At 35.3% G+C, this 25,843-nt stretch overlaps 1 protein-coding gene across 3 annotated transcripts in view; it reads right to left on the bottom strand.

The window, feature by feature from the left end:
• TRAPPC9 (trafficking protein particle complex subunit 9) overlaps positions 1–25,843 on the bottom strand; it is a 1,102,825-nt gene that overhangs the window by 1,042,615 nt on the left and 34,367 nt on the right. For 2 of the 3 annotated variants that reach the window (XM_056820755.1, XM_056820757.1), the window contains 2 exons: positions 11,556–11,684; positions 4,081–4,107 (listed from right to left, as the gene is read on the bottom strand). In XM_056820755.1, the coding sequence (XP_056676733.1) occupies positions 4,081–4,107; positions 11,556–11,684 (156 nt within the window). The remainder of the gene's footprint in view (positions 1–4,080; positions 4,108–11,555; positions 11,685–25,843) is intronic. The other variant, XM_056820756.1, reaches the window with a different exon arrangement.

Genomic DNA, 25,843 nt, shown 5'->3' with positions numbered 1-25,843 from the left:
TATGTTGTTTGGCAAATGTGTTACAGGTAGTGATAGAAAAAGTTTCCCTGTTTGATTATTTTTATTAACTTTCTACAGTAAAATTCCCAAACCAGAGAGCATTGCCTTTAGAACCTAAATATTATCAAACTGGTTAGCCAGTGTCTAAAATGAAGACCCTAGTTTGGACCATGATCAGTCACGTTGTCAAAATGTTAATAATTCCTGACCAAATTCAGATATATATCCAGTTTATTCTTTTGGTCATGAGATGTATGTGTACTTCAAACAATTTTACAAAAGGTGCTTTCTCTGCTGCCTCTAAACACACCCAAGTCTCCCCAAATTTGGGAAAAAACCCTCAGTAGATCTTGTCATCAACTTAACACTGATGTCTATTTTCCCTCCCTTTTATACTGAAATTCCTGGGGGGAAAAAAAACTGTCAGTCCTCATTACTACCGCTTTCTTTCCCCTCACTCATTTCTCAACCCTTTGCACTTCATCATTCTACTGAAACTACTCCCTCTAAAGTTATCAATAATCTATTAATTTCCAGGCCTGACAGATTTTTCTTAATCCTCAAACTTCTCAACCTCTGCAACATCCTCTCTCCTAGATGCTTTCTCTTTTCTGGTTCTTGACACTGCTCTCCTTTGGTTGTCCTCCTATGTGCTAGACCACTCATTCTCTTTTGCTAGTTCACAAACTATCATTTAACTGGAAGTGTAACTCAAAGTTTTGTTCTGGGTTCTCTTCTTTCACTTGGCAACTTCATCAGTTCCTTTTTGCGATTCCTCACACATGACAATGATATTCTACCTACCATTTCTACACATTTGCATTGGTTGTCCATATTCCTAAAACTTACTCTGTCTTCACATCTGCCTCTGAGAATCTCTCATTTCCCTCAAAAACATGTTAAAGAAATATCTTCTACTGCATCTAAAGTTCTTCCTATTCTCCTAAGACTACTCTTCAAAAAAATTACCTTTTCTTTATTTCTTATATACTATTGTTGTCTCCTGCAATGAAATGTAATAAATTCCTCCATTGGGGGAAGATACTGTTTCTCTTTTCTTTTTTCTTTTTTTTTCCCGCCTAATCTCCAACAATATATTTGCCTGGCACAATAATAGGCATTTAATAAATACTTGCTGTCTACTTGGTCTAATCAAAGAGTTGAAAGAATGAGGAAAAGGACATATACATATACATATAAATATATTTAAAGCAGCTTTCTTGTGTTGAATTTGAATGGAATGGAATGCTACTGTGCCATAACAAACAACAAAGGAAACACTCAGAAAGATCTGTGATGATCTGGATGAAGTCACACAGAGAGAAATGAGCAGAAGCAGGAGGACAATTTATACCATCAACAACTTTGTAAAAATGAGCAGCATTGAAAAACTTAAGAACTCTGATCAGTGCAATGAGTTACCATGACTTCAAGAGCACTAAACACTTCTAAACAGAAACGTGATAGACAAAATATGCAGAATGAGACACACATTTTTGGGCATGGACAATACAGAAATGTGTTTTGCTTGACTATGCATATTTGTTACAAGGGTTTTGCTTTCCTTTTATTTTATTTTTCAGTAGTAGATGAGAAAGAAAATAAATCCTTGTTCATTGGAAAAAAGAAAATTTAATTTCAAAAAAAACAGATCACCAACATACAGAATCAAAGGAAAAATATGTTTGAAAATCATTATTTAATTCCATCATTTTTATGGACACTTTCAAATCATATAATAAGCAATGCATAAATATATATTAACTAAATGCCTACTATATCCAAAGAATAATTACAGGCACTGAAATACAGGAGTAGGATGACTAAGAGAGCATCTGTCTTCAAGGAATTCCCAAACTAGCTACAGAAATATGTTATAGACATAAAAGGATAATCAGCGGTACAAGATAGCATAGCCTAGGTACCAAATAAGTAGTGGAGACATTGAATATGACAAGAGCTCAGGAAAAAAAGAGATTATTATGGACTATATTGACTAGACAAGAGCTAAAAGACTTATTTTGGTCAGACACTGATGTAATCAACAACTTATTATCAGTGTTTTCTTGGCTAAAATGTCATACAATTTTCCAGTAAAAGAATGCATGCTCCAATTGAATGACTAAAACATAATCTATTTGCTTGCTAAACAGGCTCCCAGAAGAAGAAAGATTATACTCTCTCCCTTACTCTGTCCCTTTCCTTCAAACTCCTAGAAACTGAACTATCTGCCTGAATGAAATGATTCCACATTGGTATTGAAACAGTACTAGCTGCATTTCTGAAACACTTAATCTTCAAAGAAAAGACCTATGCTAAGATGAATTAAAGAGTTTTGAGTTAGTAAAAATATCTGCACATTTTTATGGCTAAATGGTTGGCTACTCTTCAAACAAAGTGTTCTCAGGTTCCCTTTTTTAAATTGGGTTTTTTTCACTTTTTTTCATTTTCTTATATTTAGTCAGTTCCTCAGTGGGAAAAAATAGTGATAATTCACACATAAACATATAAAAAAACTTTAACATATGAGTTGAAAGACCTCTTAGAGATAATCAATTTCTCTTTTGAAAATCAATAAAGAGGCCCACAGAGATTTACCAAATTTCCCAAAATCACACAGCAAGAAGAACAAAGCAAGGATTTTGAATGAGTTCCTACTTCAAAAAAAGGAAAAACCTTTCTTGCCTGTAAGCAATTCATCTTATATGGAAGTGCTTTGTGGATTTTTTTTTGCAACAGTAAATCCAAAATCATATTACTAAGTGACTTAAAAAATTCCAAAAATAACTTCAAAACTTTCAAAGTTCCAAGGATCAAATCGCCATCTCAAGTCACTTTTTCTGATTAAAATAGCATAGAACTCAAAAAAGGAAAACTAAATAATAAATTAAATGATACCACACTTAACACACTTTCTCACTAACTTGCTCCTCATAATAGCTCTACAACGCAGAGAACACCTTATTTGACAGATAAGGAAACTAACAAAAGCAAGATTGAATTAATAATAATTGGCTGTAAATGGACACAGAAACCTGATGGAGACTTATAGGAAGTGACAAATGTCATGAGCTTTTACCCTTAGAAATGATTCGTTTAAATGTAAATTGCTGCAAAGTATATTACACCAATATACCCAATATTAAGTCTATGATAAATGACTTTTAAAATAAAATAAAATTAACTTTCTTGTTCATAAAACTAATAAGCAGTCAAATGGAATGTGTTTGTTTTAAAGACCTGTATTCTAGTACTGGAGTCAGGAAAATCTCTGTTCAAATTTATCCTGACACTAGCTATGTGACCCTGGACAAGTTACTTAATCTCTTTTTCCCTCAGTTTTCTTATCTGGAAAATGGGGACTGTAATAGCACCTCCCTCCCAGTGTTGCTTTGAGGAGCAAATGAGATAATATTTCTAAAGTCCTTAGCACAATATCTAGCACAAAGAAGGCATTTAATAAATACTTATTCCTTTCCTTTTCCAATTAACTTACTACCTTGCAAGTTAAAATATTTAATATAAGTGAACTAAAAACGAATCATTGAACTGAAAGTGAATCAGTGGAATCAGAAGAAAATGCATGCTAAGATCATGTAAGAGGAAAAGTGAATAAAAATGAATAGATAAATGAGGAATATTAAAGGAGAATTAGTGACTGAAAAGTTGCTAAGACATTTTATATATTAAAATTAATGTAAATAGTTGCTAAACAAGTTTAATTAGTTGTATTTTGGCCTGATTAAATTTTTAATAATTTTTTAAAAAATAACTGGCCTAATCAACATGCTTCATGCAAAAAAAAAAATTAATTAAGCCATAAGTCTCAAATCACTCAGGTAACCTATCCTTAGAAAGGATTTTTCTTCTTTAACAAACTGAGGAAAACAACCATGCCTCACCAAAACGGAACAACAATCTGATTTTTAATTCTCCCACTTTAAAAATGCCTATATTAATCTCTTTCAAAGTTCACAATAACTCACAATCCAGAAACATTAACAATTCACAACACCATAAAACAAGCACTTTATTAAAAAATCAAACAACAAAAAAACTAAGCATAGAGATAGCGTGTACCTGGATCAATGAGAACTTCTTGTGCCCCTGGAAGAAAGAACAGATCATGACCTTTCATTTTGACAAGAAAACCAAAGTTAATAAATTACTGTAGCACAATTAAGTTTGTCTTTTCAAATCGAAAATATTGCCATTAAAACAGCAATATATAAAAAGAAGCTAATAGAATGAGTTACTATATATCTAACTCATGCTAAGTACTTCTCAATTTCAGAGGAAACTCCTAAAAAATAATTAAGGTACTTTTAAAAACCCTTCATTTTGTTATCAAAAGCCTAAAAAAAATTATTTTTAAATAACCCTTATTCAAACTGCCCAAATATGTATATCTACCTGAGACCATGCTGCATACATTTCTCTATTATAATAAAAAAATACAAAGGCAAAGGGCATTATCTTCAAGATTCAAGTTCATTATTAATTACCAAAAAAGATAAACATGCTAATAAGCTGCAAAAAAGATGTTCTACTATTTGTTTAGATAAAATTATCAATAATCTCTATGTAGTTCTTTCCATATGACTGTTGCTTCTACTTAATAATTGTTTCATGCACCCTGCATTTTTTGAGATACAAAACTAAAATCAAGTTGACAATTGGAATGTCTTCGAAACCTTTAATCTAACAGATACATCTATACATTAAAATCTCTCTACTATGCAAAATCTCAAGGGATGAGATTGCTCCAGATTATCAAATTTTCAAGTGCGTACCACTTAAATCATCAAAACTTATTTTAAATTTACTCTGTAGTATGTATTTTTATTGTACTATAAAATTCACTGCCTTTTGTCTTTTAAGGAAGAGTATGGTTATGGTCATCAAAAAAAGAATTTTGATTTTGCATCAAACTTGTGATTTAAACACTGAAATGAACTCCAGCTATGGAAATAAGTTCTGCTAATATAGAGTAATAGCTGCTCTTCTATAAGAGCCTTAGGATATTGCCTGGAACAATGAGGTTAAATAACTTACCTAGAGTCACACTGACAAGTATCGTTCAGTGGTGAAAGCTAAAGCCAGGTCCTCATTCTTGCATGAATTCCAAGGCCAGCTCTCACTGTCTGCCATGCCATCCTGCCTATCATTAGCTTTTATACAGGGTCATAATAAGTGATGGTTCAGAGCCATTGATAAGGACCTTTGCTGAACACTAATCTCAGATAGCAGTATTTTTGTTTTTGTTTTTGTGTCTCCAAGCCTGCAATTTGTCTTTTCTCTTGCTGTCAGAAGTCACTTCTAACTGCTGTTGATGAACCTGCTTAAACCAGTCCCTTCTCTTTTCCTTTGCTTCCTTTTATCTACTATAAGTTTAAAAACTAAATCACCCAGCTCATTAAGTTAGAATAAACAACTTATACGTGAAGGAGGACATTAACACTTATGTACATGTATTTCTTATTATACATTTTGGCTACTCAAAAGACTATTTTTGTCTTCCTTTAAAGTCTATGGATATGTTCTCCATAGGTTGCCAGGTAAGTGAGTTAACTAAGTTTGGTATGAGACTAGTATACCTCTGTTCAAGCAACAATATAAAAAGGATCTAGATTTGCACAGAAGGGAAAGGGCAGGGAAGACAAACAGAATCACTTAATAATGCGGCACAGAAGCTGCCTCTAACATACATACATATAGTTTCAGCCCATGTTCTTAATAATGCATGCAGACATCTTACATGTAGCCATCAACCTGCTTCTGGTATAAGTCAGCCAATTAAGTTTTGGAGGATTTGCCTCTTCACCTCACTGAGTGTGGATCTAAGTTTTAAGTAATACAGCTGAAACGTGGAAATCAGTAGGTAGCGAAGCTCCTGTGGTAAATGCTAAACTCAATCTCAATATAAAGAAGGGTCATTTCTGGAAGTGAACAGCACTTCCATCTGTAACAATACTTTGGCACGTGTCCTCCTGTAAAACTTGGTGAGCACACCAAATATAAGGAAATCTCTGTGGGAATGCAAATCAAACTTCACAAGAATATCATGCTATATGATCATATATATGGAGTTATTTTTTGGAGGGAGGAATATAAAAAGGTGACTAAATATTGGAATAGAATAAAAGTCTCAGGGAAATGTCAAATGAGTCCAAGTCTTACAACAGGAACAGCAATTAGATTTAAAAGGAACATCATCAATTCTTCTGGTACATTCTACCATATTCAAAAACCTATGAAGGATAAAAGATAAATTTCCTTATGAGATTGTTTGGATTTTCTTGGATACCACTGAAACAACCGTCACTGACTCTACAAAGTGGGGATGAGGAGTAAAGGTTCCTAATTCATTTTATCTTCATAAGATCCATGTTACTCTTTCACTCCAGTGCCACAGCTATTAAAGAGTAATGGTACTCCATTTGAGTTCTTGTGTCTCAGTTTCACTACTTATTCACCAAGAAATTCAGTAGATTGAAAAACAATTTTTTTAAAAACAGACTAAAAATGTTAGGGATATTGCTTTTAAATTTGGGGTGTAAAAATGTTCATTTCACCACAAATATTTAGTTCATATCTTACATAACTGAATTTGAATACAAACCTCATTTTTTCATTTTAGCTCTATAAAACTAGACAATGGCTCCAACATCTGAATACAAGAAGTGACTACTAATGAGTTCCATGATGGAAAGGACTCTAAAATGCTTTTTAAATTTCAGAGGCAGCCTAAAGATATGGATGTAAAATCACTGCAGTGGCTATCAATATGCTAAATCTTAAGAGTGAATCTGCCCTGTGGGTCTTAATAGAAGAGGGCAAGTTCTGTTGCTGTAATTTTTCAGGTAGGTTATCTGAAGTATTTCACATAGATTAACAGGAACTATCCTGTTAATATAGGATTAAAAACTATTCATTAAGCTCATGAAGTGGCCTTAGCAATCATCTGGTCCAATCCCTATTCTTCGTTTTACAATAGTGAAAATTTAGGCCCTAAAAAGCAAAGTTGTCTGCCCATGAACACTCAGTTAGTTCATATTAGGGCCAGGCATAGATTTACATAGATTACAAGTCTTCTAACTCCCAAGACCTTTCTATAACAAAGGCGTTGCTTTCTATAGGAAATAAATATGATGGCATTTTTTTGTCCTCCAGACCTGGGAGTTAAACATTAATTTCAGAAGCAGAGAACAAACAAATCACCTGCAAGTGACTTTTTTATGTATCTCCTCATTTTTCAAATCTACCTTTAAAAACAAAAAGCTTCCAGCTATAGGAAAAGTGGTATTTAAAATATTAAGAAGAAAGTAGGTATAAAATCAGATGCAATAGCACCACCTATGGCTGAAAATTAGAAATTTACTATGTAATAAAGTTGAATTGACTGAAAAAGATCAACCAGGAATGCAAAAAAAAAAATAATTGGGGAGAATGTTAGCAAATCAAAGATTATAGTGTAGTTAATAACCTTTGGTGTTCAATCCTAAACTAAAAAAAAACTTCTTTCTTAGTGTTTGAGCTGGAAACTTCTTTATATATTTAGTTGAGAACTATTCATCCTTGTGGTTTAGTAGATTGGGTGGTTTAGTAGATTGAGAGCCAGGCCCAGAGAGCCAGGCTCAGACAGGAGGTCCTGAATTCAAATCTGACCTCAGATACTTCCTAGTCATGTGACCCTGGGCAAGTCACTTGACCCCCACTGCCTAGCCCTTACCACTCTTCTGCCTTGGGACCCATGCAAATATTCATTCAAAGACAGAAGGTAAGGGTTTAAAAAAAAAAGCAGAAGAGTTTATCTAAGGCCTCTACAAGGTTTCTTTCCACTAAAATAACTATATTTGCAGAAGTGAATTTGTCATTTCCATCTCTGCTGGAAAGATTTTTTTAAATGGGCAGAGGTTGGGCTAGATGACCTATTTAAGACTATTCTAACTCTAAGATTCTATGATTAAATGTCTTACAAATATTTACCAAAGTATTTATAGCGATAAAAACCAAGTTACATCTTGGCATGAAATACTTTGCTTAAAATACTTCCTTCACCAATAACTTCCTATTTTAACAAGGAAGGAAAACTGGAATATGTGATATAAAAGGTGAATCCTAATTTTCTTCTTTAGCGAAGTATAAAGTATATGCAAAGAGAAAAAAACTTTCTTAAAATGACAAGAGATCTGTCTATTGGAAAATAACTAAAATATAACTAAAGTTAGAAGACTAAGGGGCAACTATCAAGGGGCTAAAATGTTAAAAATTTGAAAAGTACTAATGTGACTCTGTAGATTTTGAATAGTACAATATAGTTTCCCTCAATGGGAAAAAGTTATTGAATAATCCAAAAGTAATTTTCATGTTCCTTATACTACAAGTACTCTTGTTAAAACAAAAGACAAAATAAGTTATTTCATTAACATTTTAACCAAATGACAAATGTGTGTGCCTTAATTTCTTAAATAAGTACATATAAACAAATGCACATATGTATATGTGTATTACCACCTGCTATATACTAAGATTAAGTTCCTAATTATTTATTATTAGTCTTTGCAAGGTATGGCCAAAAAGACCACTGCAAGATCATTTGTCCCTTCCATAATGAGCAAAGCTGAACACAAACCAAATGAAAAAGTTTAAATTCATTTTCAATAAAAAACACATTATAGATTTTGGCTCTCTCAAGAGGAAAGTCATTAATTTAACGAGTCTTTACCCTTACACATTAAAGGAACATACAAAAGCAATTGAAAAGTCTTTAAAATTTCAATTATTAACAAACATCACTAGGAAAAAAACATAATGATCAAAGCCATTAGATATGGTTGAGCTGTGATCCACCTGCTCTGAACTATCAACATTTCCTTCAAATGCACTTTTTTTTTAAAAGGGGTACTATGGTGTAACAGAGCAATGAGCTAAAATAAGTTGAGTTTTTTTTACTTAAATAATAAAAACACACAATGCTTTGCTCTTTGGGGCTATTAATTCTGATGTTTTTGCTGATCTCACCTCCAAAGAACTGACTAAATCTGAATAATATAAAAATATCTAAAATATCTGCCATTTCCAAATCACTGTAGCCAGCACACTTGTTAAAATGCAGGAAATGACTAAAAGTGAAAAAAAAAACAATAGAAGAGATCACTTCTGAATGTCAACAATTCAGTTTTTTGCAAAATCAAATTTAGTATGAAATAAATACAGTTTTATTCCCTGATCATTTATAAGCTTATGAACCAGGAAGCTCTATTTAAAAGCCTAGATTAATTAAAGATGATCTCAAACCTAGTGAAAGGTCAATCAAGTCAGCAGTTTCGTTCACTACTTTGTATGTGAGGGAAGGAACTATTGCAATTACTGGTCTCCTTACTAGGGTAAAAGTATACATGGTGGGGGCAGTTAGGTAGCTAAGTGGATTAAGACTCAGGCCTAGAGATAGGAATTTAGTTCTAGCCTCAGACACTCCCTAGCTGTGTGATCCTGGGCAAGTCACTTAAGCCCCATTGCCTAGCGCTTACCACTCTCTTGCCTTGGAACCAATACACAGTATTGATTCTAAAATGAAGATAAAAGTTTACTAATTTCCTCCAACTGTGTGGCTGCTCCTGGTAATTCCAATAGTTCTTTTCCTCAAAATACAAAGCAGTGAGCTAAACTGCTAACCCAATTGTTGTCAAATTTCAGAGTTAATACAATAAATTCCACATGCACAAATTGTGATTTCTAAAAACTGTGTGATCTTAAAATTAATATCCAAGGTAAGATCTTCTCATATTATCAAGTTGTTTAATGAATGTGGAAGATGAACAGCTTCAAAAGTTACTAGAATAATAATTAAGCTTGTGAATGAGACAAGACTTGCTTCTTAAGTTCTCCCTTGGACCACTCTCTAGGATGTGCTTCCCCAGAGTCCGTATTCAACAGCAAAAAGTTCCTCAGATTCTTTATACTAGGCAAAGCTACATAAAGATATTTCCATTCTGCAGACAAGGCAGTTTTTAAAGCTCTTTGCTTATATTCAACAAGAAGAGAGAGAGACTAACTCCTAACGAGCCTCTCTAGAGAAACTAAAAATCAAATTAACATAGGAACATGCTTTTACAAGATAATTCTTCAAATCATATCAATAGACAAAAGGACCAGCAAAATGCTTCCAGATGAAAGGCACTTCTGGAAATGAAGCAGAAGGAAATAAAAACTTACTTTTAAAGCAGTATTTTCATTTTTCTGAAGTTTCTTGAGGATTTGACAATTAGAACTTGACTTGAGATGACAAGAAAACTTAAAATACCGTCATATCATACCATAATTAGCAATTATAATAATAGGCTAAAACTAAATGTGATGAACACTTGGACAAAATGTAATACAAACCAACATTGAAGAACAGGAAGATGATTGTTGTCATTCACATTTGAAATATGTATCTTTTATAAATGACATCTTGGGCCACTTCTCCTTCTTTTCCAGAAAGTGGCACACAACTAAGATCACTAAGAAACTTCTATCAAAGAAATATAAACTGATTCATGAAGATTTCACAGAGTTAGGAAACTCAGATTATTACAGGAAGGCATATACTGATGATGGCTCACTGAAATCACACAAGTTGGCTCACAAAAGGGAAGACAAGCTGAAAAAGGAAAATGAGAAATTCAAGGTATTCTCACCCCTGGATTTACATGAATTACCTAGGTATAAATTCAAAAAATGTATAAGTTAGAGTGGGCTTTAGTCTAACCTCCTAATTTTACCAAAAAGAGACTAGAGGCCATAGAGAAGTGATTTCACCAAGGTCACTCAGACAGACCAAAATCTAGGACAAGAGTTCATCCAGTATTTGCTTTTTTTAACTTTTACAGGTGGAAAGAAGGGAGAGAGAGGGGAAACATCTGTATAAGACTGACAAACCAATATATCAATATGGTACACGTAAGGCCTTGGCCTTTGCCACTGCATCCAAAAGTATAAGATCTGTATGACAGAACTGCTATATTTTCTATATCCTAAAGCACTCATTAGGAGCTGCTTCACTCTTTGAGAGGAAACCAAAAATTCACAAGTTTGATATTTAACAGAAGGGTAAACGTTTTTTAACTCTTCAGTGGTATTATATAAATATTTCATTCAAACTTTCTAAGCCAATAAAAACTTGATTGACCAGGGAGAAAACAAAACCAACATGTTTTGAATTAAACATCATTATCAGTGGTTCTGAATTCATGGTTTTCTGTGCTTACTTTCATCTACTAATTAGAAATTATGAAAAAAGACTTGGTACCAAACCTTTTGTTATGACTCACCTGCCATAAAATTTTATGCAAATGTTCTAGAATTCAACCAAGCATTCTAATCAATCTGCATAGGGCATTAAAGCAGAGCTGAAAGAAACTCCTTGAATACAAGATTGCTAACTCAACAAAATGTGTATGCAGCATAGCATCCTGTCCAACTCAAAGTGGGAAGAAGGGATGAAATGCTATACTGCCTCTCTCAAAGTCTAAGAATGACTACAAATCAAGGACAGGTACTAAACCTACCTGGTCGGTGCCGGTTGCCTGAATCAGCAGGAAGCGAGGTACCTTGCAGCCTTCGAACTCCAGCTTTGCCTCCTGTACCACCAGGATAATGATAGATAACAGACGCAGAGCATAAGCCTTCAAGGGCAGCTGGGCAGCGAAAAAGGAAATAGTATGCAATCAGTGGAGTGGCACATTCATCAACTCAAATTGAGTTTTGAATTGAACTCCTGTACTTGCTACCAATTACATAGTTGCTGAAATGAACAATGATTTAAGCAATTCAATTACAAATACTTTTTTCTTGTGACAGCAAAATGTCAAAACTAAAAGCTACATTATTTTATCACATATATATATATATATGTACATGCATACATACTACTATATATATTTATATAGGCATATATATGTGTATATAATCTGAATGTGTATATATGTGCTCATATATATAAATGTGTATACATACCCACATTTGCCCCTACCCCCATATAGATGCATATATACATACACATACAAACCTGATTGTATATACACACATATACATCTTGGTAGGGAAAGGGGTAGCCCCTCGAAATGGATAGAGAAGCCCATACTACCACAGGGACAGAGGACTTTATACCATACATTCCCTTAAAAACTATGGTTCAAATGATACATGTAAAACCCAATGGAATTGCTTGTTGGCTCTGGGAGGCGGGAGGGAGGAGGGAAAGAAAAGAACATAAATTATGTAACCGTGGAAATATATTCTAAATTAATTAATTAAATAAAAGATTTAAAGATTAAAAACAACAACAACAACACTGTGGTTCCGGGATACTTAGGTAACACAGTGGATAAAGTACCAGGCCTAGAGTTAAGAGGAGCTGGGTTTAGATCTGGCCTCAGACACTTCCTAGATGTGTGATCCAGAGTAAGTCACTTAACCCTGACTGCCTAGCCCTTGCCACTCTTCTGTCTTAGAACTGATACAAAGGCAGAAAGTATGGGTTTAAAAAAAAAAACAACAACAAAAAACCTATGATTTAGCTTGTAGCAATAGTTGGCAAGCTGTCTAAAGGCTGGTCTCTTCACTTCAAAAATGGCTCCATCACTTATAGCTGTAGAATCCCACCTCTGAATGTGATATTATCCTCCTATGGGGGGACTATGGGGTTATGTTATTATTATGAAATTTGATTGGAATTTGAGCCTAATTTGGAACAACAGACTACCTCCCAGAATCCAGAAGATGAACTTTTTGGAGAAGGCGCCACAAAGATGCCTGCAGAGACCACACAATGCACCAAAAGATTCAGAGTGAACTCTTGAGATATGATGAATTTGAACTATGGGGGGGTGAATTGCATTCATTTTGAAAGTACACTCTTATGCCAAAGGGGACTGCACCCTAGTCAGCTTTTTGTCAATGCACTTAACATTGGTTTTGTTCTTTTTCTTTTATTTCCCTTTATCTCCAAATTATTGTAATTTCCTTTTAGAAACTGCAATATTGTATATACCTTTAGTTAAAAATCTTTAAAGTTTTAAGTTAATTATGTTTAAAATGACCCCTTGGGGAGACTGGTCTCCCAAAGGATCACATGGGGATATGTGCAAATAGAAATTAGATACACCTGAACTACATTTACCCAGCAGCCTTTTAAGTTACATCCTCACTTTTCATTCTGACATTTTGGGAAATAAATTTGCTGAAAACCCCACCCTACGGGCTTCTCTGGTGGAACTGTGCTCTCTCCTGGGAGTACAGTCTGAAAAGCTTTCTCTTTATTGAGGCTATTCTTTCCTTTGCTTCAAGTTATTATTATTAAATCTTATAAAAAATAATACTTGGAGTATTTGACTATTAATTTTTAATCTTACAACTTTCCACTCATTTGTTCTGTCAATTGTTATTATTCTCTGACAATCTGAATCAGTGCCATTTCCCCTCAGGTCTGAGCAGTTTATAGAATCGAATGGACCACCCTGGGAGACTGGGTGTTCAAGTAAGGCCATGAACATAGAATGCCTTGTGAACTTGATTATCATTATTATTCTTCATCACTGAATATGTCTAAACAGAGGCTGTATGCCATTTATTAGAGATATTTTAAAGAGTAATTCCTATTCAAATATTCTTTGAACTCCATGTTCTGTCCAACTCTACAAAAAAGCTAAAATAAGTGCAGTTCTGTTTTATTTTGTATAATATTTTATGAGATGGAAATGTTTCATTTCCATCTTTGTATTCCCAGTGCCTAACACCTGTGCCTGGTACCATCAGCAAACAATGTCTGGCTAATCTAATACTTAACATTTCTTGTAATTTAAAAACTCTGAGCATACCCTTCTCTCAATGATGAAGAATAAAATCAATGATAATAATGTTTGAGACGTCACAGTTCAGTTCTTAGATACACACATGATCCCTCCCTTTTAATTTGGTAAATAGAAAATGGGGGTATAAATTCTAAATAGATGCTTATAATCACTTTTAACAACACTGATGTTAAATTTTCCAATCAATGCCCTTTTACAAACAACACTACTAAAGCTGAGATTCCCCATTTTTAAAAAATTAAATCAAATGAGTATTTCTTGAGCACCTACTATGTAAAATTCATTGTGCTAAGGGCTATGAGAGATACAAAGAAACAAAATGTATACATTGGTTTCTTGGTTATTGGTAGTTACAATGATATTATTCATATCCTTTCCCAGATTAATGAATTAAATTCACTCTATACCTTATGGCAGTGAAGGGGAACCTTTTAGAGATGGAGTGCCAGGCCCCACCCTCACCTCCCAGATCAAGTGCTGTGCCCATGCTTATTCCCAAAGACCACATTTTGTGCCCCCTAATAAGTGGAGGTGAACTGCTTCCCCCCCATACTCCACCCAAGGGAGGGAGGAAGCACTCCCACTGGACTGCTGGGCAGGGGGGGCAGGTGATATAGTCAGGTTTGGGGAGAGGGAGAGGCGAGGGGTCCAAGCACTCTGCTCCTCTCTAGTTATATGAACTATGATCCCCTCAAACCTCAAAAAAAAAAAAAGCAAAAATTTCCCAGCTTACCGGAAAACCCCTTATTTAAAGGCAAATATAACTCTCAGGTTAAATGACATCCTGATACATCCACCCCATTGATCCAGCCTTCCTCAAGTGGGTATCCTCCAAATTAACCTTTTTTGCAAATGGTCAAGGGTTGAAGTAGGATTTTAATCTGGATGCAGGTCTGATTGCTACCTCTGACAAGCCACTATTGTGTTTTCCAGAGTTTCTAGCCCACCTGTTCTCTCACAGGTGGACACCCCTTTGAATGCAAATTGAACAGACAGGGTTAGTAAAAGGCAAGGCAACTAAACCCAGATTTGCTTGTGAAAGAAACTGGGGAAGGGAGCTGAAGGGGCTCTTAGCCTAGCCTCAAGTTCATAAAACGTATTCCTAAATCACTAGACTACAGTTTTGAACATTTGTAAAGTACAAACTCAGAACACATCCCAAAATCCCAAAAATACTTTGTATCATAAAGACACTGGTTGTTTCTGATAGTAAAGACATAAGTTGTTTCTGTCTCACTCAGGCCAAAGGTACTTAAGAGGCCATTGCATTCTGAATGGAGTGGGGAAATCTTGTCCTGCAAGGGATGCAGTCACCTGCTTACTAACTCCTCCAGCTGTGCCTCCCTCCAACTTTCTAGTTAGGAACTCTATGCTGCAGGGATGGATGTACTGGGTCCTTGGCATTTGTGCCCACAGAGAGGGCTAGGTGTGCCATCCCTGGCACATGTGCCATAGATTTGCCATCATAGCCCTGCCATCATAGCCCTGTGGTGTTTCTGTAGTATTTATGTTCCACAAACTACATATTCAACTTGAATGTTCAGTCATTCAACAAATTTGACATTTCAGATGGAAGGCATCAGCATTAAAGGAAATTGGTAAAGGCTTCCTGTAGGATTGTTGCTGAGACCTGAAGGAACAGAGGAGCTAAGAGACAGAAATGATGCGGGAGAACATTCCAGACAATAGGGACAGTCACTAAAAATGACTGGAGTTGGGAGATGGCATGTCTTGTTTAAGAAACAGCAAGGAGGTCAGTGTTACTAGACTACCGAATATAGGTATAAGTATGATGGTAAACCACAAGAAGACTAAAGAGAGTGGGATGGACAGGAGGTTATAAAGGAGTTGACCTGACCCTCTAGGAATTTATAACCTATCAGTAAAAATAAAATATGTATGCACATAACTACAACATAAATTAGAATATGAATAATAGTGTAGGTGGTACAGTGAATAAGGCACTGGCCATGGACTCATAAAGACCTGAATTCAAATCAAGCCTCGGATACTTACTACATGTGTGACCCTAGACAAGTCATTTAGCCTGTTTGTCTCAATTTCCTAATCTATAAAAGGGAATAATAACAGTATCCACCTTGCTGGGTTTGTGAGGATCAAATGAGATAGTAATTATAAAACACTTAGGACAGTGCCTGGCACATAATAAAAACTATATAAATGTTAATTATTATTATTAATGGTATAGACAAATGTCTATGTACCTTTGCTGAATTTAATTATTTCCATTCATTTTTAGTTAAATCTGTAGAGTTCTCAAAGCAAACTATATCATCTGTAAAAAGCAATAATTTTGTGTCCTCTTTGCCTATGTTTATTACCTCAATTTCTTTTTCTTTATCTTAATTGTTAATAGCTAACATTTCAAGCACAATACTAAACAATAACAGGGATAGTGAACATTCTTGCTTTGTCTCTGATTTTACTGGAAAAATTTCTAATGTATTCCCATTACAAATAATGCTGGCTCTAGATTTCAGATAGATACTACTTATCATATTAAGGAAAAGTACATTTATTCCTATGCTTTCCAATATTTTTAATTATAATGGGTATTACATCTCACCAAAATCTTTTTCTGCATCTATTGATATAATCATATGATTTTTGTACTTCCAGTTATTAATAGTCAATTATGCTTACAGTTTTCTAATATTGAACCAGTCCTACATTCTTGATATAATTTCAACCTGATCATCATATATAATCTCAGTAATATTTTGTTATAATTTCCATGATAATACTATAACATTTTACATGAAAATTCATTAGAGGGGACAGATGTCAAGAGTTAAGATGGCAGCATGAAGGCAGCAAAAGGTCAGACCTCTGAAAACCCTTCCTTACCGATTACAAACTAAATGCTCCTAGGGGACTGAAAATCAAACCTAACAACAAGATAGAGCCAAGGAACCCTCCTGCTAGACTCAACTTAAAAGATATGCCCCCAAAAGCCGGAATTCAAGAACACTACAGTTTAAGGGGAAAGAAGAAGGAAAGTTCCAGGACCCCCTCGTCCACCTAGAGCGCTAAGCCTCCAGCATCAGCTGGAACATCTGGACAGGCAAAGGCGCTGTTCTGGAGGGAGTACCTTGCAGGCAAAGCTGTACCAGGCTCAGAGCATCCAAAACAAGCAGTGGGGAAGCAGTTAGAGAAGAAGTGCAGAGCACAGAGCAGGAGGCATAGTTGCAGCAGAGGAGGCACTCCATATTGCCCCCACCCTTCCGGAGGTTTTGGCCTCAGGGCACATTCAACAACCCAGCTGCATTTAATCCTATCAAAGCCTTCAGAAGGCAGGAAAGCTCAAGCTCCAACATCCCTCCCCCCCAGACTGCTAGATTTAACACCATCAAAGCCTCCAGAGGGCAGAGAAGCTCAAGCTTCAACAACCCTCCCCCCAGACTACACTGAGAGATATAATGACAAACTCCAAGAGTGAAGGCGGAAAGAAAAGCCCAAAACCACAAAAAAATGAGAGGAGCAAGAGCTAAGGCAACAACCTTAGGGAGTAAAGAAGGGGTAAATATGAGCAAACAACAGAAAAAGAAAAAAGAAATTACAATCAACCTCTTCTATACAGGCAATGAACAAAGAAAAAAAAATGGAACAGAGAAGAATGAGGGAACTCCAAGCAAAAAAAAAAAACAGAAACCCCAGCAAATTGGTTCCAGGCTCTGGAAGAACTCGAAATACAATTCAAAACACAATTAAGAGAGGCTGAAGACAACTGGAAAAGAACTTAAAAACTAAGCTAAGTCATCTGGAAACTGAGGCACTTGAACTAAAACGAGAAAATAGTATCTTGAAAGCCAAAATCAACCAGCTTGAAAATTAGGCAAAGGAGATGAAAGATGAGGCAAAGAAAATGAAAGATGAGGCAAAGAAGATGAAAGATGACCTCCAAAGAAAATCAGACCAGAAGGAGAAGGATGACCAAAAAGTCAGGGATGAAATCCAGTCTTTAAGAACCAGAATACAACAACTAGAAAAAAGAAACTTCACAAGGCAGCAGGACACGATAAAACAAAATCAAAAGAATGAAACAATTGAGGAAAATATGAAGCACCTCATTCACAAAACAGAAGATTTACAAAATCGTTCTAGGAGAGACAACTTAAAAATCATTGGTCTACCAGAAGACCATGACAAAAGAAAAAGCCTGGACATCATACTACAGGAAATTATCCAAGAAAACTGCCCCAATATTCTAGAACAAGAAGGAAAAGTGCAGTTTGAAAGAATCCACAGAGCACCTCCTGTTTAATACCCAACTGACAACACCAAGGAATGTTATAGCCAAATTCAAGAACTATCAGACCAAGGAAAAAAAATATAACAAGCTGCTAAGAAGAAGTCATTCAGATACCATGGAACCACAGTGAGGATAACACAGGATCTGGCTGAATCTACACTGAAGGACCAAAAGGCATGGAATATGATATCCTGAAAAGCAAGGGAACTAGGTCTAAAACCAAGAATCAATCACCCAGCAAAACTGACTATATTCTTATAGGGGAAACTACGGTCATTTAATAAAATAGAAGAATTCTAAGCATTTGTAAAGAAAAGACCAGACCTGAACAGAAAATCTGATGTCTAAGCAAAGAACTCAAGAGAATCATCAAAAGGTAATTAAAAAAGAGGGAAAAAAGAAAAACAACAACAAAAACTTTTTTTAAGAGACTCAATAAGTTAAAATGATATGTATCCGTATAAGAAAAGAGGTCACTGGTAACTCTTAAAAATTGCTATCATCACCTGGGCAGCTAGAAGAATTACACTTAGAGGGAACAGTAAGAAACTGTATAGGATGAAATGCCAAGACATAAATATATATACAGATATATGTATGCAAAAATACATATATATATTTATATGTATAAATATATATATACATATATATATATACAACTAGAGCTAAAAAAAAGAGGTTAATACTAAAAGAAATGGGAAAAGAAACAAAAGGGGCTAAACTTATATATCACAAAGAAGCTCATGGAAGGAGAGGAAGAGAACATCAATACACTGGAAGAGTAAAGCAGTTGGAGATAGGAAATACTCAACACTTACGTGCATTGAAATTGACTCAAAGAGGGACAAATACATTGGGGCAGAGAATTAATTGCGCCCTATAGGGAATTAGAAGGTAACAAATGGATTGGTGGGGAGGGAAGCAGTACAAGGGAGGGAGAGGGTGGGGGGGTAGTTTTAAAAGACTGTAAAGAAAATAAGGGGGGAATAAGAAGAGAGGGGGGTAGAAAGAAAAAAAAACAAAAGTGGGAATTAGGGAGACTGATTAAAAACAAAACACTGGTATAGAAGGAAATAGTGAAAAAAGAAAAGACAGGACTAGGAATAGAAATAAAAATACTGGGAAATACACAGCTAGTAATCACAACTCTGAATGTCAATGGAATAAATTCACCCATAAGAAGAAAGCAAATAACAGAGTGGATTAGAATCCAAAACCCTACCATATGCTGTCTACAAGAAACACACATCAACAAGGTAGACACACATAGGGTAAAAATAAGAGGATGGAGCCAAATCTATTGGGCATCAACTGATTAAAAAAAAAAAAGGCAGGAGTTGCAATCATGATATCTGACAAAGCTAAAGTAAAAATAGATCTAGTCAAAGGAGATAGAGAAGGTAATTGCATCCTGAAAAAAGGCAGTATAGACAATGAGGAAATATCAGTACTCAACATGTATGCACCAAATGGTATAGCATCCAAATTTCTAAAGGAGAAACTAGTGGAGCTCAAGGATGAAATAGAAAAACTATACTACTGGGAGATCTGAACCTTCCTCTTTAAGAACTAGATAAATCAAACCAAAAAATAAGTAAGAAAGAGGTAAGAGAAGTAAATGAAATCTTAGAAAAATTAGTTAGTACATATGTAGAGAAAAATAAATAGGGACAAAAAGGAATACACCTTCTTTTCAGCAGCACATGGTATATTCACAAAAATTAACCATGTATTAGGGCATAAAAACATTGCAAACAAGTGCAAACGAGAAGAAATAATAAATGCAACCTTCTCAGATCACAATGCAATGAAAATAATAATTAGTAAGGGTATATGGAGAGGCAAATCAAAAATTGGTTGGAAATTAAACAATACGATTCTCCAAAATCAGTTAATGAACAAATTATAGAAACAATAACTTCATAGAAGAAAATGACAATAATGAGACATCCTTTCAAAATCTATGGGATGCAGCCAAAGCAGTACTCAGAGGGAAATTCATATCCTTGAGTTCATATATTAAAAATTAGAGAGGACAGAGGTCAATGAATTGGGCATGTAAATTAAAAACCAGAAAGTGAACAAATTAAAAATACTCAGATAAAGACTAAATTAGAGATCCTAAAAATCAAAGGAGAAATAAATAAAACTAAAAGTCAAAGAACTATTGATTTAATAAATAAGACTAGAAGCTGGTACTTTGAAAAAAAACAAATAAAATAGACACAGTACTGGTCAATCTAATTTAAAAAAGGAAAGAAGAAAACCAATTTGACAGTATCCAAGATGAAAAGGGAGACCTAACCCCTAATGAAGAGGAAATTAAGGTAATCATTAAAAATTATTATGCCCAATTATATGGCAATAAATATGGTAATCTAGGTGAATATGGATGAATATTTACAAAAATATAAATTGCCTAGACTAACAGAGGAAGAAATAGACTACCCAAACAACCACATATCAGAAAAAGAAATTAAACAAGCCATCAAAGAACTCCCTAAGAAAAAATCCCCAGGTCCAGATGGATTCACAAATGAATTCTATCAAACATTCAAAGGACAACTAATCACAATATTATACAAACTATTTGACAGAATAAGCAAAGAAGGAGTTTTACCAAATTCATTTTATGTCACAACTATGGTACTGATTCCAAAGACAGGCAGGTCAAAAACAGAGAAAGAAAACTATAGACCAATATACTTAATGAATATAGATGCAAAAATCTTAAATAGGATACTAGCAAAAAGACTCCAGCAAAGAGGGCAGCTAGGTGGCTCAGTGGATTGAGAGCCAGGCCTAGAGAAGGGAGGTCCTGGGTTCAAATCTGGCCTCAGACACTTCCCAGCTGTGTGACCCTGGGCAAGTCACTTGACCCCCATTGCTTAGCCCTTACCACTCTTCTGCCTTGGAGCCAATACACAGTATTGACTCCAAGACGGAAGGTAAGGGTTTAAAAAAAAAAAAGACTCCAGCAAGTCATCACAAGGGTTATTCACTATGATGAGGTTGGATTCATACCAGGAATGTGTAAAAAATAGACTCGAATACAGGACTACAATCCCCACGAGCCTTTGCTCCACTTCCCCAGAATGCCTTGTAATCTCACCTGGGCCGAGATCGAGAAGGGATTTAAGCGGATTCAAAGGCTGTTGAAGAGTCTTGGCTTTTTTTGGGGACTTCCGTTTTGGAGCAGAGGCGTCTCTTCCATGATGTAAGGTTATTTTGTCTAGGCCTCTGGCCTAGGCACATGTTTCTTACTTGTATATTCTTTAATCTTTAGCCTTTAATAAACCTCTAAAAAATATAATACTCCTTGCAGAGAGAAACTAATTTCTACCTGCCTCAGTCTCCCCATATTCCATAAATTTTAATCATTACAGTTGGTGACCTAATGGAAAAAAAGAACTTTCAATCTTCTGATTTCTTTTCTGATCTTAAATTCAGTTTTAATATCTAGTACCTAGAAAAAAAAAATTTTTTTTGAGCCATATCTCTCTGGCCAAGGTTTTCTACCCTCGCAAAGCTGCTACAGGCTCGGGACCTGCTGCCCACCCCACCTGGGTCGGCCCCACCGCTTCCTGCCTGCAGCCTGCAGCCCTGATCATCCTCACCTGGTACCTGGTCCCGGCCTTGCCCACCCCCGCAGCCGCTCCTGCTCCTGGCCTCTCACGGGCCGCTGCCTGCCTATTTCTGCGCCCCAGACCCTCGAGCGTGACCCCAGCCGGCTCATCACCCAGATCCTTGGAGCAGATCACTCAGGACTCATTGCGACCAGCTGGTAACAGTATTGGCCACGTGGGCGGAGGGGAGAGACGAGAGGGAAAGGATAAAGGGCAATTTTCCCTTAGGCTAAGCCTCCACGTGGCTGGGGGTATTGGCCACAGGGGGATCAGAGAGGGGAAAGACAGAAAAGACTAGAGAGAAGAAACAGACTTTTCAAACAGAAACCTAAAAAGCAATGGGCTGTTTAAAAGGATTTTTGACTCTTCTGGCAATTTCATTGATTTTGCCTGCCTATCAGGGAGCAGACTCAGCCCAAAGATTCAACTTTAACTTTGGGGAGGAAAATGGGTGGCCCAGCGAACTGGAAGCCAGGCCCAGAGACGGGAGGTCTCTAGTTAAAATCTGGCCTCCGATGTTTCCCAGCTATGGGGCCCTGGACGGATACCTTGAACCCCATAGCCTAGCCTTTACTACTCTACCTTCAGACAATAGACATTTAAATGGATAATTAAAAACAAACAAACAAACCAAAAAAAAAAAAAAACCAAGGAACTTTGAAGAGACTAAAGGCTATATTCTAAGGCATTTCAGACTCCAATGGTTTATTAAAAAAAAAAAATCTCTGTATTCCATTGCATTGTTTTGTTTAAGGTTTAACTTTGTGATTTTAAGTTCATATATTACTGGATTCAATATTATTCTGCTTGAACTGAAGGCTGATTGAATTTATTTTGAATGTACTGAGTTTTAAAATTCTGTTGTTTTCCCCCTATAACTGTGTTGAACAAATATTATTGTGAATGAGCCCATATATTAAAAAACAGCTTTTTTTTATTTTGCTGAGGATAGATGGACTTCAGAACTGGTTATAATTGTATTAACAACCTTTGGAATTTTAATGTGCTAAATATCTCAAATGATTTGATTTTAAGGGTTTTTAAATATGATTTTTGGAATTTTTTTTAACAATCTGGTTATTTTTGCCTGCCCCTACCACGAGGTAAGGCCCATTATAGTAGCTGAAGTGAAATGTATTTTATAAACCCCCAACCTTCCCACATGTAAATGGAAGTTGGGCAGTTAATTTCAGGGCATTTGTACCCTTGGGAAAAGCCTCCAAGAAAAAGGAGCACCCCTTTATTTATACTCTTCAGCACACTACTTTACTTCTACCAGAATGATATATAGATTTCTTGATTATGTTCTAAACCCAAGATGAGTTTTACTTTGTTTTAAAAAATATGTTTAAATACCAAGGTTGAAGGATTGCTACGTTTGTAAAAATTGTGACAAATGTCCATCAATTCATAGGTTTTAAAAATGTCATACAGCAACTTATGTGAAATATGAAAGTGTGTTTGCTATTGTAATTAATTGGGCTATTGAGAATTTGGGGAATTTTGATATCTACATATTTGTACCTACTGTATTTTTAAAAAATGAAAAATTGTTAACCTTGTTCAATTCATTTGCCTTCTACTCACAGTGATCATGGCCAGATATTAAGAGGAAATGGATCTCATTTTTTGGTGAGAAAGCCTTGTATTTTATATTTTCTTAGCTGACACAGAGTGTCAATGATTATAAGCTATATTTTTGAATTTTTTAAAGCTCTTTTATTATTATATTTTTCTTGCATGTGCAATATACTTTTTCAGTTTATTATTTTTTCTCTCCTTTTTATATTTGAAGCACATGTCACCAGTATTAAGATTTTCTTTAACCTTTTGATTTTCAGTGCTACAAGTTTAAGATACATTTTCTAATGCATGCCCTAAAAAGCTTGTGACTATGAAAATGATTCCACTAATTATTTAAATAAATTATGGGACTTTGCTTAATGATTCTGTCTGATTCCAGGACAAGAGCTACACACAAGAGCCATTTCATAGGGCCAAAGAAAGGCCAATCTAGGATGGCTTGATGCACTTCTAAGCCAATACAAAGGTCTTGAACCTAGTGTGAAGACTCAAGGTTACTATGTTTAACATGTGTTAAGACATAGGCTTTCCTTGTATCTACACTCACTCTGAAGATACTCAAAGATGAGTATCCCCAAAACCTTGGCTCCTACTTGGCTTCTATAATCTGGTCCCCTTTTCTGCCTCTCATAGTGTGGTACCTTTCTGTAGTCCTGGCACTGACTGGGTAAATGCATCATTACTTAGATCATTTTGAGTGGGCCCTGATTGAAGGACCTGTTATAGATTTATTTTTCTTCTACTTGGAATTTTTACACATAAGACTTTGATAGTCTATATTTTCATCCAGAATTTTTTCTTTTCTTTTTGATTTTTCTGATACCTTTTTAATATCTCTTGCCAATTGATTCATATACCTCAGCCATGCATCCCTAAGTGATCCCAGTTTTTAAATCACCCTCTTAACAGGGGGAATGTAAAAAAAATATCATTATTTAAATTGCAAAATTTAAATTCCTTTTGAGAAGAATTTTAGGTAAAGAAGATGCTACTTCCCTGAATCCAGAAACTGAACTGTTGGAGAAGCCATCATGAAGAAGCCTCCAGACCACGAACTGCACAAAATGAACTTTGGGTGTGGTTAATGAACATTTATTTGCATGCATACTTTCATGCCAAAGGGGACTTCCCCCTAACTGGCTTTCTGTCAACGCGTCCAGTAATTATTGGTTTTATTCTTTTCTTTCTCTTATCCTCAATTATTGTAATCTTTAAATTGATTATGTTTTCATGATCCTTTGGAAAAAAATTAATTTTTTTGCAAATGATCATAGGGGGGAATGTAAAAAATAGACTCGAATACAGGACTACAATCCCCACGAGCCTTTGCTCCACTTCCCCAGAATGCCTTGTAATCTCACCTGGGCCGAGATCGAGAAGGGATTTAAGCGGATTCAAAGGCTGTTGAAGGGTCTTGGCTTTTTTTGGGGACTTCCGTTTTGGAGCAGAGGCGTCTCTTCCATGATGTAAGGTTATTTTGTCTAGGCCTCTGGCCTAGGCACATGTTTCTTACTTGTATATTCTTTAATCTTTAGCCTTTAATAAACCTCTAAAAAATATAATACTCCTTGCAGAGAGAAACTAATTTCTACCTGCCTCAGTCTCCCCATATTCCATAAATTTTAATCTTTACAAATGTAAGGATGGTTCAATATTAAAAAAAAAATCCACATAATTGACGATAGCAAACCAACAAAAATCACATGATCTCAATAGATGTAGAAAACACTTTTGACAAAATACAACACTCATTCCTATAGAAAACACTAGAAAGCATAGGAATAAAAGGGCCTTTCCTAAAAATAATAAACAGTATATATCTAAAATCATCAGCTAATATCATCTGCAATGGGGATACACTAGAAGTCTTTCCAATAAGATCAGGAGTAAAGCAAGGATGCCGATTATCACCTCTATTATTTAACTTTGTATTAGAAATACTAGTTGCAGCAATTAGAGAAGAAAAAGAAATTGAAGGTATCAAAAAAGGTAATGAGGAGACCAAGCTATCACTATCTGCAGATGATATGATGGTCTGTCTACTTAAAGAATCCTAGATAATCAACAACTTTAGCAATGTCACAGGATATAAAATAAAACCACATAAGTCATCAGCATTTCTATATATCTCTAACATATCTCAGCAGCAAGAATTAGAAAGAGAAATTCCATTTAGAATCACCCTAGACAATATAAAATACTTGGGAATCTATCTGCTGAGACAAACACAGGAACTCCATGAACACAACTACAAAACACTCTCCACACAATTAAAACTAGATCTAAACAATTTGAAAAAAATCGACTGCTCATGGGTAGGACAAGCTAACATAATAAAAATGACAATTCTACCCAAATTAATTTACTTATTTATTGCCATACCCATTGAACTACCAAAAAACTTTTTTACTGAATTAGAAAAAAACATAACAAAGTTCATTTGGAAGAACAAAAGATCAAGGATATGCAGGGAAATAATGAAAAAAATGCGAAGGAAGGAG

This window comes from Monodelphis domestica, chromosome 3 (genome assembly GCF_027887165.1).
Source record: "Monodelphis domestica isolate mMonDom1 chromosome 3, mMonDom1.pri, whole genome shotgun sequence".
Lineage (NCBI taxonomy): Eukaryota > Metazoa > Chordata > Mammalia > Didelphimorphia > Didelphidae > Monodelphis > Monodelphis domestica.
This window is presented reverse-complemented; position numbering and strand designations above follow the sequence as displayed.